General features: G+C 38.3%; 1 protein-coding gene across 2 annotated transcripts in view; it reads left to right on the top strand.

Annotated features, from left to right (window-relative positions):
• The window catches only part of IPO5 (importin 5), a 44,489-nt gene extending 40,560 nt beyond the window's left edge, over positions 1-3,929 (top strand). For both annotated transcript variants that reach the window (XM_067293532.1, XM_067293540.1), the window contains 2 exons: positions 121-262; positions 3,159-3,929. In XM_067293532.1, coding sequence (XP_067149633.1) covers positions 121-262; positions 3,159-3,245 — 229 coding nt within the window. In that variant the 3' untranslated portion in view covers positions 3,246-3,929. The remainder of the gene's footprint in view (positions 1-120; positions 263-3,158) is intronic.
• Positions 3,930-17,539: the final 13,610 nt, after the last annotated feature.

Below are 17,539 nucleotides of genomic sequence, written 5' to 3' on the forward strand. Positions count from 1 at the left end.
ATGTAAATGAACAACTTGAGAATAAGATATCTCAAAATCACTCAACCTACATGTTAAAATATTTACTTATTTTTTGGTTAAACAATTGTTTATCTGTAATATATATTTTGATTGTAACAGCAACAACCCAGTTGTCCTCGGTCCCAACAACTCTAATCTTCCCAGAATATTCAGTATAATTGCGGATGGTGAAATTCATGAAGCTATTAAACATGAAGATCCATGTACCAAGCGATTGGCTAATGTTGTTCGCCAAGTGCAGGTAAATACATGCTTACATAGCTGCAAAGGGAACAGTTAGAAGTAACTGAATTGTTAAAGCAGTTTTGAGAGCCTTGTCTGCATAAAGAAGGATGCTTCAACAAATGATCTATTTCTTGAAGATGCTGGATGCACATTGAACTATTACTGATAAAATTGGTAATGCTTACACTTTAAAGCCTGTCTCTTTTGATAAACTTCTCAAAAGCTTATCAATTAAAAAAAGCCTTAAGATATATGCAGCTAAATGGTTAACGTGCTAGCCTGTTTCAGGTTTTTCTTTCTTTTTTTTTTTCATATGAGTTTTTAAATACCTTTCTGAAATGGTGAATATTAACTTCTGGATTTTGGGCAAAAGTACTGTATTGGCAAAACCATCGGATAAGGATGTCCTTCAGAAAGCAAAATCTGGAGAGAAATCTGCCTGTCTTCGCATCAGTGAACTCTACTGCAGGATTTTATCTAATATGTGGTTCCTGTAAGGGTCCCCGGCACCCAGTGGTGACCTACTAATACAGCAGAGGCTTGCAGCCTTTGCTAGAGGATGAGTTCAAACCACGAGTAATTTTACTACTGCAGTCTTTAATCCAGTGTAAATAGAGGTTGTTGCTCAAAGGAGTAGTGCTTTTCCTATCTTTGGGGAACTGCTGCAAGGTTCACTTCCTTTGTGGCATAATGAGGACTTGTGGTGCTGGGTAATAAGAATATCTGAGAAGCACTAAAGCTGCACCTCTCCACAGTAACAGGTAGTCATGCTAACAGAACAGATCTGATCCAAATCCAGGGCCAAATGTCATCAGGTGGACTTGTTTGACAGTTGTAGCAGCTAGTGATAGTGTTAATGATAGAACCTGCTTGCCTGGCAAGCATATAGCTTATAAAAAAATAGGATTTGGAGTTTGGTTTATAGGGTTTGGAGCAGCAGCTCTTCAATCATTGTCCATTCTACCTGGCATGCTTCCGCAAAACTCAAGTTCAAGAGTGTTAGGAATCCTTGATTTTTTTTTTTAATTTTTTTTTTTTTTTTTGGAAGTGATTCATGTGGATGAGTGTGTCAGCCTGCGAGATGTGTTATGTCTGGTACAAAATGACATTATTATAACTCTTTAAGTGAAGGCATAAAAGGAAATAGAACCAAGCAAAATTTCAAAGTGAAGCAGTTTTAGAAGGGGCTGGTTTGGATTCTGGTTGACAGATGGGAATCCTCTGCTGTTTGTTTCTACAGTTAAAATCTGGGCATGAATCATTTATTAGTCTATGCTAATACCTTTGTTCAGTATCTTAAATGCTCAAAGGGAGTTTTTTGACCAATACAATGGCACTATGTACATCTGTAGATGAGTTGCAGATAGAGAAAAAGGTCTTGTTTTGGCCAAGGTTGGTAGATGCATTTAATACTGAAGTGATACTCCTGCCTTGGTTAATTTACTTTCAGACTGGGAAATCTTAAAGGTGTGGGGTTTGGGAGTTTTTTGTTTGTTTTTGTTTTTTTTTAATGGAATTTTAGATTACCTTTATTGATCTCAAATCTCTCCACACATAGTAATTTGACTTCAGTAAAGCACTGTAAGTGTACCATAGAAGGTACTTCAAAGGATCTGTAGTTGCTAACAGTCTCCTGGAATCTGGGAAGAAGCAGTGAATAGAAGGAAAGACTTTTTTTTTTTGCAATGATCTGAGTAAGCTGTTCCACTGCCAGCATCTAGCATGACTAACACTATGGCCATAGTTGGAATTAAATATGAACTTTCTCTTTTCTTCATGCTTAAGTATTCCTAGAGCAGAAACAGTATTTCAGTGGCAGTACCAGTTTAAACGTGTTTCAGAAATACTGGAATTCTTTAATTCTGCAGCATTCCATTTTCTATTGACAATCTAAAATGCCTAATCTTATCAAAAAAATGTTTATCAAATTCTCATTAGAATTCTGTGAATCCATTTTTCTTTGATGTAATTACTCTTAATGTGTGTAAAAAGAGTTACAGGCATTACAATTGAGCTGAAGATAGAATATATCAAATTTAAATAGAGCTAAACAATATTTTAAAATGTACTTGAAGTACACACCAATCACAAAGGCCCATCTAATGACTTAAAGCCAGTCATGTGTAATACTTTTCTATCACTGTCATTCTAAAGCAAGGTGCCAATTACTCCCTAATTCTATTGATAACCAAAAATATACTTTTTCCCAACCTTTTTTAATTTTCAGGCTATTTTGATAGTATTAGAACCAGTCTCTTCTGATGGTGACTTTAAAAGCTAGCGGCTTAGCAGAGGGCTGTGGTCACACTAATGAGGTATAGTGAGGCAAAGGAGAGTGTAGATTTTACATTTCCCAAGATAAATGCTATGTACATTTTCTTCTCTTTGAGTGGTAATTTACCATTCTTCTCACTGAAGAATAATTGTACCTTGCATTTGCAGCAGAATTTTGCACATATGCACTTGTGTAGTTTGCATGCTATAATCAGTGAATTGCAGGTGTATCAGTGCCCAGAAGATACTCCTGCATTTAAATGATTCTGTTTTGCCAGAATATTGATCTTTTAACTTCAGTGCAAAACAGAACACATGGTTATCCTATGGCTAACTTAAGAATGAAGAGTTAAATTTATTCTGATTTGACCCACTTAGTTACAGAGAGTTCCTAGGAACTTCAAATCAATTATTTTGGTTTGGTCTAACCACAACTTGCTTGCATTTAGCATTTTAGAGCATCTCTAACTGAACCTATGCAGGACTGTGTGTAACTGAAGACTTAAGTCTTTTCTCTTTTGTATATATACTGCAGGAATGAGCCCAGTGGATGCTGAGCTTTGTAAAACATGAAAATTTAGTATGTGCCTTAGAAGCTTGTCAGCCTGTATAAACACAACTTCTCATTTGTTTTCTAGACTTCTGGAGGACTGTGGACAGAATGCATATCACAGCTCAGTGCAGATCAACAGGCAGCCATACAGGAGCTCCTGAACTCTGCTTGAAGGGCCTTAATTATCATCTGCAAGAAAACTAACTCCAAATAAATGTTTACCCTATTGTTTAGGTTTCTTTGTTTCTTTCTTGAGTAAAACAGAACTGTAGTGCGTGTAGGCCATTCTTCTGCAACCTACAGGCAGTGGCAGCAGGAACAAGTATTCTCTCAGAATGGTGTTTAAATCAATTTCTATCCCATAACACTGAAGAAGTTTCCTGTAAACCCTACAACAGCACTGAAGAATATTTTTCTAATGGTATAAGCCATCCATATGATGGTGAAAGGGAAACAAGTGGCATTTTCTCATTAGACATAATGAATTAAGAAACAACTTTAAGACCTTGTATTCAGCAGTAGATGTACGTTATAACAGATTAAAAAAAAAAAAAACAACTCTACATCTAGTGTTAATTGTATTAATTGGAGTGTGAGTCTTTGTAGGGTAGAAAGGGTCCTTCTGCCCAGCAAGTTAATAGATCAAAAGATGAAAAACTGAAGACAAAAACATCAAGCATGAAGACCTCATTGATGGCACTTTCAGATTCCCCAAAACAACTTGTACAGTGACTCAATGAGGAAAGCTGTTCAGCTTCCAGCCCTTGAATGTGAAGTCTCTTTGGCATGTCTGACAGTATCTCATTCACTCCTCAATAAATGACATTGAAACACAAGAAGCTTGTGTAGAAGTTCAGTGATGTGTGGTTCTTTCAATTTCCTCTTGTGAAAAGATGCAAGTAACAGACTATACGAGTCCTAATTTTATATTTGAAACTTTGTATATTGTTGCCTATTGCAGATTTTATGCATTTTTGTTTCTTGACTTTTTAACAAATTTTTCACCCACATGTGTACAATTGAAATTCAATGGCATTCCTCTTATGACAGTAAATTTAAATATCTTGACTTAAAACTTTTTCATATTCAGATGCAGTTGCATTTCATAACTTATAAAATGTAGCATTGCTCCAGCTGCAAGTGTGCAACAGGTCTGGCAGCCAGTAATAACATTATCGCAGTATGTGTTTTATTTAAAACAATTAGATATAATTGATAGCTTGACCTGAAAGAATCAAAACTTGGGTTTTTTGTTTGTTTTGGGGTTTTTTTGGTGATCCAACAGCAATACACCATTTACCAGCTAACAAAGTCTTTCTGGTGTATCTGATTTCTCACAGAGTTTAGTGTGAAGTTTTCACATTTGTATTTCTTTGAGGATGTTAATATAAGCATTCATGTTGAAAAAGACTTCAGTAGAGAACTAAAGGTTTAGTCAATCAGTCTTGAACCATGGAAATTTTTTGAAAGAGGGTTTGAATTTATTCCTTTATAACAAGAAAGAAATAGAACTTCACACACAAATTCCTCTCCAACTCCAAAGTAATCTTAGCTTTGTTTTTAAAAAATGATGTTCAAATAAAACAATACAAAATGATGTGTATTAAAGTAAAAACGCTGTCCAACAACATGATAACCAAATGTTTCCCTGACATAAAATGCCTTAATCGTAGAGAATAACATTGCAGTTTGTTTAGAGGCAGCTAAAATCGTCAGTATGACAAAGCTGCTGCTGTTCCAGCTCCCACTTTGTTAAATATTTGTTAATCCTGAATTTGCACAAGTTTGAGCATTCATACTTGTGGAAAATGAATTCCTAAGGATTCTCTGTGAGAGAATTAGTAAGTCAGGTCAGTTCTCAAGCACAGATACCTGACTACAAAAATAGTTGGGTTATTTCATGTCCTTGGCCTTTCCTGTATTTTTGAAGTATTTAGTTCCTATATTCCTTTATTTCCCCTTGGTTTAAAACATTTACATTTTTCCCTGCTGCTTGCTTTTTGTACTTTTTCTGGAAGCTGTGGGCTTAGGGTTTTTTTTTTTCCTTCTTCTTTTCTGTTGGGCTACTACTATGTGGAGAAAATAGTAGCACATTTGGTATTACCACTGAAACTGCATTGACTTTGGCCCTCTTTAGCACAAGAGAGCAGCATTTGAGTTGCTGTCCTAATAGGCCAACCTTAGTCTTTTCTTCTTCCCTCCAGTCCAAGTAAAGGAGACCAGACAGGACCAGGAGACAGGATTGCTCTATGTGCCAGAGCCAGTGAAAGGCAACTTTGCACAGTTGCTTCTACCTTGTTAACTATCATTTTGTCAGGAAAAGGGCATTGAATTAGTCAATATACCAGAGAGACAGGTCCATTCTACTAAGTACCTGGATTTCATGTCTTGCCTGTCCTCTCTGAATTTGTCTGGGTTAATTCAAAAGTTTCTGTAGCATTCTTTTCAACTCGCATAAACTTTAAAAACTCTAGACTCACTTTCCATCTGTTTAAGTTATCTGAATCACTAATTTTAGCCATTCAAGTCCCTTATTTGATGCTTATGGGAGTAGAAAGCTATTGAAGCCTTAAAGCAGTCTCGATCTTCCACAAGTGCTGGAGTGCTATTGCCCAAACAAAAAATTTTCTGAGTGGCTTTATGTGCAACTATCAAAAGCTAAAAAGCCATCCTTGGGAAGGACTTGAAGGACTCTACCTATAGAGCAAGTGATTACTGATAGGGGAAGGGTGATAATTTTTTCCAAACAGCTTTCTTCAATGTATGGCTCTAAATCATGCTTTATCAAAATATCTAGCCATTGCATTCAGTAAGAGATCATAAGATCTCCTAATGTAACATAAAGAGCATTGCAAACGATAGCAGCAATCTGCTTTGTCAGAACCAGGAAGTATCTACCCTTGGTGCCCTGGCAAAAGTGCTCAAAAGTTGTATTCAGTAACAAAAAACTAGAATCCCATACATGCTTCAGACATTATAACATTCCCGTATTTTAGTTTCATTAGCTTTGTTTAACCATGAGGTAGTAACTAGCCTTCGTTAGTATCATTTTCAAAAACAGATTATCTCCTGAAGCTTAGGTGTGTTCCCATTTAAACTCTCATCCGTTCTTATTGTTCTGAATGTGAAATTGCATAATCTCTGTTTGCAGCTCTAGGATGTTTACAAAAACATTAATGCAGATAAATGTCTAGTTACCTTTGCCTGGCTTTGTTTAACAGAAAGATGACTTGAGAATCCTGTGCAAGATCTATGTAAGAAAATGGCTTGTAGACTTGACTTCATGTTTTTTATCACAGGGTTTGTGTACTGTTGTGACGTTCTGTCATTACCTTTTCTCTGCACAGACTTCAAAGTAATGCTGAGGGCAAGGGTTGGTATTCTCCAGTATAGATCAGATATATTATTATGCCAAATGTTGTCTATTATTCTCTACAAATCTAGATCTTTTAGTCTCATGTATGGAGTACATGCATGAGAATAACATGTGTTGCACAGCTGGAATTTTTGATGAAATAAAGAATTAAGGAAGGTGACTGTCCTAGTGACTGTGTGTATGCGGGTATGTACTGGGTGTGCATCTGCCTAGGCTCTTGAATTAGAACTTTATTTTTGCCTTACTGGTATCCATAGAGGTGCATCTTCCAAATACGATGCTGGTGTTATTAAAAATAAAAAAGTCAAGTATTCCCCACACCATATTTTTTCAGCTCTTGATTTGAAGCATTTTACTAAGCATCTTTGGGCAGCAACCTTAGTCTTTGTTATTTTATCATTCAGTCCACCATTAAGTTTATTTATTTGCTACTTGCGTAAAGTTTAGTGACTTGTTTTGGGCATGAAGGTCCTTTATTTGAAGTAACGTATTTTTTGGCTTCAGGAAAGCAGTAAGCAGGATTTAAAGAGATCCTATTCCCTTCTTTTGATGGTCATGAAATTGTTTGTATTGCTTCCAGGAAGAACATCTTTCAGGACAGCTTAGCATCTGTTGAGACTTCAAAGGTCTGGATTCAGCACTGGATAAGATGCATGGAATTCATCTTACCTGATATTAGATATCTATAACAAAGTTTGTACGCAAATAGTTGTCTGCACCCCTATTCAATGAAGGGAAGTAGGTGCATCTAAATTATCATATATTTCATCATATGGAATTGTTTGACACGAAAGGAGACTACCACCTGAGAGCCATCTACTTTGTCCATTGCTGCGAACTGACAGAGTTGTTAGTACTTCAAGTGTTCCTTCAGATGGTGTTTATTATTACCCATGCAGTGGCTCACCAAATAACCTCAGTAGTTATACTGCAATGCAGCTACTTGGAAACACTTTGATTTCCTCAAATCTATTTTTTCCTGCTTCTAGAATCAAACAAATATAATACCTTTCTCCAGTAGTCAGACAGTCCCCCTGCTGCCTCATCACAGAATCACAGAATAGTTGAGGATGGGAGGAACCTCTGGAGATCACCTAGCTCAAACCCCCTGCTCAAGCAGGGTGACCTAGATCACATTGCCTAGGACTCTGTCCAGACGGCTTAATATCTCCAAGGAAGGAGACTCCACAACCTCTCTGGGCAACCTGTTCCAGTGCTCAGTAAAAAAGCTTTTCCTTATGTTCAGATGGACCTTCCAGTGTTTAAATTTGTGCCTCATCCTGCCACTGGGCACCACTGAGAAGATTCTGGCCCCATCTTCTTTACACCCTTCTTTCAGATATTTATATGCATTCATAAAATCCCCCTCAGTCTTCTCTTCTCCAGGATGAACAGTCCCAGCTCTCTCAGGCTTTCCTCATAGGAGAGATGCTGCAGTCCCTTCATCATCTTAGTAGCCCTTCACTGGACTCACTCAAGTAGGTCCATGTCTCTCTTGTACTGGGGAGCCCAGCACAGGACACAGCACTCCAGTTGTGGCCTCAGCTTGGCTGAACATAGCAGAAGGATCACCTCCCTCGACCTGCTGGCGATGCTCTTCCTAATACAGCCCAGGATACCATTGGCCTTCTTGGCCACAAGGGCACATTGCTGGCTCATGGTCAACTTATTGTCCATGAGGACCCCCAGGTCCTTCTCTGCACAGCTGCTCTCAAGAGGTCAGCCCCCAGCCTGCCCTGGTTATTCTTCCCTAGGTGCAGGACTCTGCACTTCCCTTTGTTGAATGTCATGAGGTTCCTCTCCGCCCACCTCTCCAGCCTGTCCAGGTCTCTCTGAATGGCAGCAAAGCCCTCTGGTGTATCGGCCATTCCTCCCAGTTTTGTATCTGCACACTTGCTGAAGCTGCACCCTAACCCTTCATCCAGGTCACTGATGAATAAGTTGAGCAATACTGGACCCAGTACTGACCCCTGGGGGACACTGCTAGCTACAGGCCTCCAACTAGACTTTGCATCACTGATCACAACCCTCTGAGCTTGGCTGCTCAGCCAGTTCTTGATCCACCTCATTGTCCACTCATCTATCCCGCGCTTCCTGACCTTGCCTATGAGGATGTTATGGGAGACAGTGTCAAAAGCCTTGCTGAAGTCAAGGTAGACAACATCCACTGCTCTCCCCTCATCTACCCAGCCAGTCATCCCATCGTAGAAGGCTATCAGATTGGTTAAGCATGATTTCCCCTTGGTGAATCCATGCTGACTACTCCTGACCACCTTCTTTCCCTTCCTATGCTTGGAGGTGGCATCCAGGATGAGCTGCTCCATCACCTTTTGAGGGATGGAGGTGAGGCTGCCTGGCCTGTAGTTCCCTGGGTCCTCCTTCTTGCCCTTTTTGAAGGCTAGAGTGATATTTGCTTTCTTCCAGTCCTCAGGCTCCTCTCCTGATCGCCGCGATCTTTCAAAGATGATTGAGAGTGGTGTCGCGTGAAGGGAGGGACGGAAGGCCCTTCCTTATCTTTATAATTTACGTTTGCCTGCCAGAGCCCCCCTGTTTGAGGACTTTCCCTGGGTCAGTTTCACAAAGTAAAAAGAATAAGATTTTATTAAAGCGACAGATACAACAGGTTCGGAATTGCCATTGATGAATGCACTTGCTTCTACAAATTTTCCTTCTATGAGCTCAAACTAACAATTAAGGGCTTTCAATAATAATATATTTTCCCGGGTAACGTCCGACGTTTGTCGGAGGCGCAAGTCTTACCAAAGAGGCGTCCCTGTTTGGGGGAGGGGAGAAGGAGGCTCGCTTGTCAGCAATCTCCAGTGAACAGGTCGGCGGTTCAATTTTCTTCCCTTCCAAAAACTTTAGTGAGCTATCCTCTGTTTTATAGTTGCTGAAGGTGGGATGTGGAAGCGCGGCAGACATACTTCTTTGGCCAGATTGCCATTTGTGCGGTTGTTGGGGGTATGCCCCCCCTTATTTACATATCATTACGCAGCAAAGGGTGTGATTTTTAATATGGTAAGCAGGGATAATGAGGCTGGGGGTACTATAGGTCAACAGTTAGTCTGTGAGCAGCAATTATTTTTTGGGATGCAACCCTTTGTGGTCAGGAGTGGACCGTGATACCTCCGTCTCGCTCCCTCCTCCGCCGTGCAGCTGGAACAAACTGTCTGGCCTTCACCAGCTAGTTCGTTACTCATGTTGCAAAAGGGTGGTGTGCTTTGGCTGCCACGTACTGTTTTTCCCTTGTGCCCCCTTATCTTTCTCCCTGAATTCTCTCTTGTTCCCACAGAGTGGCCTAGCAATGACGTCTGCCAGCTTCCTCTGCATTCATGGGTGCATTCCATCAGGGCCCATGGACTTGTGTACGTCCAGTTTGCTTAAGTGATCCCGCAGCAGGTGGTCCTCGACCAAAGGAAAGTCTTCCCTTCTCCAGACTTTCTGGTCTCTGTGGCCTGGGATTCCTGAGGGCCGGTCTTACCAGTAAAGGCTGAGGGGAAGAAGGCATTCAGTATCTCAGCCTTTTCTGCGTCCTTTGTCAACATGGCCCCTGCCCCATTCAGCAGTGAGTCCACATTTCCCCTGGTCTTCCCTTTGCTACTGATGTACTTAATAGTAGCCCTTCTTGTTGTCCTTGACATCCCTTGCCAGATTAACTTCCAACAATGAGCTTTGGCCTTCCTAGCCTTATCCCTGCCTATTCGAACAATGTGTGAATATCTTTTCAGCTCTCAACAAGATTTCACAAATGATTGAGGTGTTTCGTGTCAGGTCCATCATAAATGGTCTACTACCTAATCCTTATTCAAATATGTGGTTTAGACGTTCCTATTTCCAGAGGGGTGTAACCAACTCCATCTGTATCTCCCTTTGTCATTGGGTTAGCTACATTTCTCTCTGGTCTCAGACTTCTGGATGCTATTAACAGGTACAATACTAAGTTTTTCCCTCTTTGCCACTACTGAATCCACTTTCCTCTGTCACAAGAGCCTTCATCACGAGACATTAAGCACTACTACAGCCCTAGCATAAAGTTGGTTTGCTCTTATTACAGGAAAGGTTCTTTACAGAATCTCTTTTGACCTCAAAAGCAGTATGGGAACTGGAGAACCATTCATGTCTGGAGAAAGCTGTATGTTTTTATATATTTAAATACAAAATGCTAATCTCAGTGATATCATTATTACAGTAGGAAATCTAGGTTTTGTCTCTTGAAATTTAAAACACTTTTCTGTATTTAGTTTTCACAGGCAGTGTTGTGTTTCTTCATGGACCATGAAGCCTAAATTTTTGACTTTTACCCTTGTTGTGTGTTCCCAGATTTTGCCTCCAGAATTGACTCTGATCTTTCTAATTACCAGATAGATATTGCTGATACTGATGGTGATAATCCCTGACAGAATTTTTTGCTCCTTCCAGTGTTGGCAGGACTGATACACTATCTACATACTGTTGAGTTGGTAGGGTAATAGACACTTTCCTGTCACATACAGAATTAATTCAAGTAGTTTCAATAGGCAGGATCTTTGTTGCCCCTAAGAAGACACATGACTGTGCTAGAAATACACACTCTGCAAAGCACATGCTAAGTGGTCCTCTCCAGCAAGCATCACTGGATCCAGGTAATGAGGGACAACATAATTATAGTGTTCTGCATAAAGAAGGGGCTGGGCAATGATCATCTTTAAGACAGCATGTTTAACAAAATTCCTTCTTGCTGTACAGAGAAGAAACCAAATGCCCTTTCAGCATCTCTATTTAGAAAACCAAACTGTGAGTGGACAGCCCGGGTTGATGATCTCAGAGTGCTCTTTCAAGACCGGAGCTCATGTGAAATCCATCTCTTTGTTTTGGAGGACACGACAATTTCTGCTCTGAGGAGACTCTATCAGATCTGTTCCTAACATTGTGGTTTAGACCTCTAATGTAATTTTTTTCCACATGTTTTCAAGAAGGTAAGGTAGGACCTAGCATGTTCAAGGCAGTTTTGATTTTCATGATTTTGCTTTCTCACTCAAGCAGCTGTCTGTGACCTTGCTTCAGGTACAATGAATTTTTGTCTCTGGTAAACCATGAAATCAAAATGTCTTTTGATGAGTTTAGTATTGGTACTATCCTTGTTTTATGAATAACTTAAGCTAATATAAAACTAGATGCACACAAGTATTTTTAGTGGAGTTTCACTTATTTAGCATTAGATACTGAAAATTTAACAATAATCAGTAAATACCTTAAACCTTTTTTTTTTTGGAGAGTGGAGTGTGTTGTTCATGTTGCTTCTAGCAGAGAAGCTTCCAAGCTATTCTACAGCATAAGCTAAGGAACACTGGTTCCTGAAATGGAATTTTGGACTGTTGCAGTGATCCTTTTTTGGATCTTCCAGCAAAGCGGGAATGATACAAGTTAGCAGGTATTTCTGGGGGACCATTACCCACGAGTAAATACTGAAGTATTCTTGAGTTAGCAGTAATTCATGCAACTTTTCAGTTTAGTTCCAAGCAGTTTAACTTGGAAGGCAGTTATTTGTCGCTCATTTTATTAACACCATAATCACTGGTGGCTACCCTTTTGGGATGACCAATGTCATTTTTTGAGGAAGAGGAGGGAAAAAGAGGGATAATATTTTTTCTACTTACTATTTCTGCATTAAACATTAAACATTAAAATATCACTGAAGTATAGTATTTCATGTATTATCTGCTGTTAACAAAAAGTTGTTCTTTAATAAATGCACAATCCTATCTTGAGGTGATGGGGTTGATGTAAATTAACTAAAACATTTAATATTCAGTTCATATACTATTTTAAAAACCAGCAGTAATTTCCAACCAAAAAAGCTGATTCAGACCTGTGAAAAATGTGATTGCAAAACAGTATCTTGAATTGGGGAAGCTAGTCTTGCCTCAATTACTTTAAGCAAGTTGTGCAGTCACTATTTTTGAATATCTATTGATAATAAATATCAAGAGACATTTTCAGTGGGGATTTTTGTAATGATAATTATTTGTATATAAATTATCATGTAAAAATTGTCTGCTTAGGAGTTGATATTTCTGAAAAAGTTTAAAAGAAATTGCTAAAATGGGGCCAAATCAACAGTTAGCTTAAAGGGTATGGATATAATTATTATACTTCACCAGTTCTATGCTTCAAGTAAAGCTGCTTCTGGCCAGTAGATGGAGATGATACAACTGAACATTAGAAAGCCATGCATTTGTATTAGAGAAGTTTTTGTTTACTTTATAGTCCCTAGATTCTTTCCATTCAGAATGGTAATATTAAAAGCCCGAAGGAACGATTTTTTCTTAGGAGTTTCTAAATAAGACCATTTTATACTAAAGGTGTAAAACTGTAACTTTTGTTTGCTTACAAAGCACATGTACAGGACAGCTAGTTTGTCTTAAGAACTGCTTACTGCAACCATAGAGGAAGAAAACAAAAGAGAGTGTTGTAATGTTTTAACCAGGTCTTCTCCCTATTCCCATTTCTCCTGTCATCAAAAAGTCTGAATCAAATATATATTGGTCCATAAAAAATGTCTTACTGTAGAATGAGACAGCTATAACAATCTTCTCCTTGCCACTGTTAAAGCAAATACTATGTTTCCTCATCTATAGGGTAAGGAGAAAATGAGTTTCATTCTAGGTTGCCTGTCTATCTCTGGCAGCAAGTGAAAAGGAACTGCCGCTATGTAGATGAGCTCCTGAGGCTCTAAATTAACATCAAAAAGTGTGGATGCCTGTCCTTAAAATGAACAAAAGCTTTGAGATGACATTGTTGGGGGTGGCAGAATGGAGATAAGAAAATACATTTAAAATTGAAAGACAAAAATGAGTAACCGGAAAGAAAATAGATATGAAATCTGAGAAGATGAAGTCCCTTGTTTGATCTCATGGCTATTAAATAAAATCTTTTCATAGAATATTATTACCCTGAAAAAAAACCATATAAAATGGCCTAGACCAAAACACCAGATTCCTGGGAAACGGACTCATCCTCTCACCGCTCTTATGGCTGAATATAAAACAGAACCCTAAGTGGTTGCCCACTGTAACTGTTTTTTTCTAAGATAAACATTTAATAAAGTTTTATAGATCCAAATATAAGTGCAGCAGATAATTTTTGTCCTGGCTCATTTTTCAGTAATCTTGTCTGTAGTGTTTGGTCTGATGGAATCTGAGTCCTGTATTAGTCCTATGGAAAAGATTTTGTTTTCAGTTGTGTGTTTTGAGTTTGCTTTTTCCTTCTTCAACACAGCTGCCAACATTTTTCCTTATGAGAAGGGTATCGAAAATTCAAACAACTTAAAAATGAGCTTCATAACAACAAATATCTGGGCTTCATGCCTCAACTGTGAGACTTGGACACATAAAGATTTTCTCATCCTTATTTTGAAATACCTCCACTAACTTCCTAACACAAGGAAGCTCTTACCAGATCATCTAAAAAGAGTTATGATTAATCTTCCCCTAAATCCTAAATTACTCTGGTAATACTGTAATTATGGTGGAAAAGAATGATTGCTTTGGATGGAAAAAGGGCAATGTTGAATGACTTTAGACTGGTTTTACTTGCTAGAATTCCTATTTCTATTCCTTTCTAAGGTGGGAGCTGAGCCTGCTGCTGCCTACTAAAACAGGCACTGCAGTTGCTATTGCTATGGCTGCTCTGCTTAAAGACATGCACCTTTACCTTGGTTACTGCACACAGTCCTGATGTTGGCACCTGCAAAGGGGTAAAGCAGAACTAGAGAAGGCTGAGAAAGAGGTAAGAAGTTTAAGAAGTGTGGAGTGCAGCCACATGAGGTGAAATAAAAGAGGCTAGAACTGTTCAGACTGGAAAAAGGTGACAACCCCAAGGAGATACGACAGATATCTACACAATTATGAATGTAGGGGAGTAGGTGAACAGGGAACAGTTCACTCTTTCTCCTAATACAAGAATAAATGGGTACCCAATAAAGTATTTCACAGGATGTGTAAAACCATCAGGAAGTACTTTTTCACACACTGTAGTTAAAGCATGAAACTCATTCCTGATGGGCATTCCTGGAAGCCAAAGAAGAAGCAAACCAATTCCTTATGGATAGGATTATTAATGGTTACTGAGCATAGTGCTCCTGATGAAACTTCTTGCTCAAGAAGTCCATAAATCGCTGATTGTCAGAAGCTGGGAGAGTATGCTAGGGGAAGGATCACACTGTATTTGTCCTGTTTCTTGTGCACTTTCCCCCAAACTCCCTTTCTTCATCTCCTGTTAGACACACAATTCTTTGATCAGACTTAATATGACCATTTGTACACATCCTTCATTACATCACTCCTGTTGTCCACTTTTTTCCCCCCTAGTTTTATATAGATTGGAGTCTCTTTAGACATAGGTTATCTTTTTAATGTTTGTGTGGTGCTTCATGAGATAGGAATACTTTTTCACTTAGGTTGTATAAGACCAACAAGAATATGAATCTTTTTATATAAAACATATCTCATTGCTAATATTCATGCAGGCACTAGCTCTGTGGCCATCGAAGGAAAAAATACATTCTTATCTTGACAGTGCTGAGCATCACATGGATTCTACTCAAAAGACAAAGGAGAAATATATATTCAATAAAAACATAATAAAATGTTCTATCCTTTGCATCTGTGGTGTTTTCAAGGAGCTAATAGATTTTTCAGGTATTCAAAGGTGGCAAATCTTAATGCTTACTTTTAGTAAATCACTTACTTTCTACTGCACTTTGATCTTTTGTGTAAGGCATGCAGTGAGGCACTCTGGCTTTCCCTAGTAGAATATTAAACCATTTTAATATTACTGTAGTTTTATGAGAACTGCAGCTCCTTTGTTACTGGTCTGCCTCTTTAGGAGGAGACATTACAGCAGGAAACAGGGATTAAGATTTCCTCTCCAGTGCCAGAGGGAGATATGGCACAGTACAGATGTGCAATACCCAGTGTTGTCAACAACTATAGAGAGACTGTACATGGAACAAACTAAACAGGCAGTGATGAAGCAATTAGAAATATCAAAGAATGCATTTCAGAATTTAAAAGCATGAGATGTTAGGCATCTTTATTATGAAGAATTGGATAAATTTAGTACCAACTATTATAAAAAATTCTGGCGCATTAAAATATTTCCTGGGAACTATTCTGGCTAAGCCTGCCCTATTTGAGTGCAGTGAATTCAATCCAGTTATCTACTAAGCTCATGTTCATTTTGAAACCTAATATTTAATAAATAATATAATTTTTCTTTGTTTCTGCTTGTTTTCTTGAAAATAACAAATCATCACCACAGAAAATTAAGAAATTTTTAGAGGACAAACGTATCCTAAAGATTATTCGTAAACCAGAAATCACAGCTTTCTGTGCTTCTTTGCCAGAGTAAACAGTGAATCTCATATTTAGAATAATTATGAAGTCAAAAATGTTCAACAAACTGAAAGACTGTGGAACACCATCATACTAAAGGGAATAAGCAGATATATATGATATGCAGCCCACTAACAGAGGAAATGGAAAACAAGTGCTTATAACAATAGATGAGGGTGTTTTTTTTCTCTTAAATATCGCAGAAAAATTATCTAAGTGGAAGCAGTGATAATGAATTATGGAAATGTTTGTATGATTATATTAGGTGAAGAAATTGGACATGGGAAAAATTCATACCATCTTCACCTGTACCCTGCATATCAGAAAACTAAAAGACTCATCTCATCTGTAAACAAAAACTGTTTCCTGTGCATCCTTCAGCATCAGAACCTAGAAAACCAGAGAGCATTCATCATTCACATTTAAAAATAACAGGAAAAGCCCAAGTTGCTACAGACATACAACAGATTAAATAGGATCTTTGGACAGACTAGCTAACATATTTATACGGGGAAGAACAGGATCAACAACTCATCATCGGCAGGTTGATGAGAGCTGATGGGAGAAAAATTGTAGACTTAAGCTACCTGATCCTTCAGGAAACTTTTTCTTCCTGATTTGAAAGTAGGCTACAGTAGAAAGCAGACTATGAAGATGATTTTTCTCATCTGTAAAATGGGAATGATGCTTCCCATTATTCTTAATTCTACTTTTTAGAACTATTCTTGTGTCTTCATCCACTAGAATTTTAATCCTGGAAAAAATAATTGCAGTGGGTAGAAGATAAAAAGCAGGAAAATAAATGCTTTTCAAGTCTCTAATTACTTGATTATTTGATTTATTAAACATAAATTATGCAGATCTTGCTAAGCTATCCACAGTGAAATATTATTTCTGTAAATTATTGAATACCATTCACTTCCTGAACAGAAAGTCTCACAGATCCCTTTTGAAGAGGAATTTCATTAACTGTATTAAGTCCAAATATAAAATAGATGGTTTTGTTTCTCTTCACTCTCATAACATAGGAGAAACAAATAAATTACCTGGCCTCTTGTCCGACCTTTAGAAGAACTGGCTGATTTGAGAGACTGCACTCTGAGATACCAAGATCATATGCTGAATTGATGTTTGTCTTGACAGCTTTTACAGTTTCTCCCTCCAACCAGATTTAGACAGTCTAAAAATTAAAAAAAGAAAAATATGACAATGGATAAGATGGTAATTAAGTCATCTGTTGTAAGTACCCCCTGCAAAAATAAGTTTTCTGTCATCCAATATGAAGTTAGAAAGGACCAATGAGAGATCCTGGATGTGACAGAGCATTAGATAAAGTTGCCCTACCACCACTCATAAATGAGGATTATCCCAGAAGGATTTACACAAGAACACCAACAGGTTCCAGATGCCTCGCCAAAAGTAACAGCAAAAATACTGGCTGTGGGGGGAAGGGCAAGGGGGCTATTACTTTCACGAGAATCTTCTGCCTGGTAATGCTAAAAGCCATATTTAATTCTATATTGTTCTGACTTTTGTAATTGCAGGAGAAGTCTGTTCGGCTGTGTTTACTCACAGCACAAATTCCAAGAGGCTATAAAACCAGCATTTTTTCTCTGTTTTAGAACCATATCTGCTTATGTCAGTCCAGCTACTCAAATGATTCTTCTTCATAACTACATTAAATGGCTTCTGAAAATTTTAATGAATTTAGTTGCA

The sequence above is a fragment of the Apteryx mantelli genome, chromosome 1, assembly GCF_036417845.1.
Source record: "Apteryx mantelli isolate bAptMan1 chromosome 1, bAptMan1.hap1, whole genome shotgun sequence".
Classification (NCBI taxonomy): Eukaryota; Metazoa; Chordata; class Aves; order Apterygiformes; family Apterygidae; genus Apteryx; species Apteryx mantelli.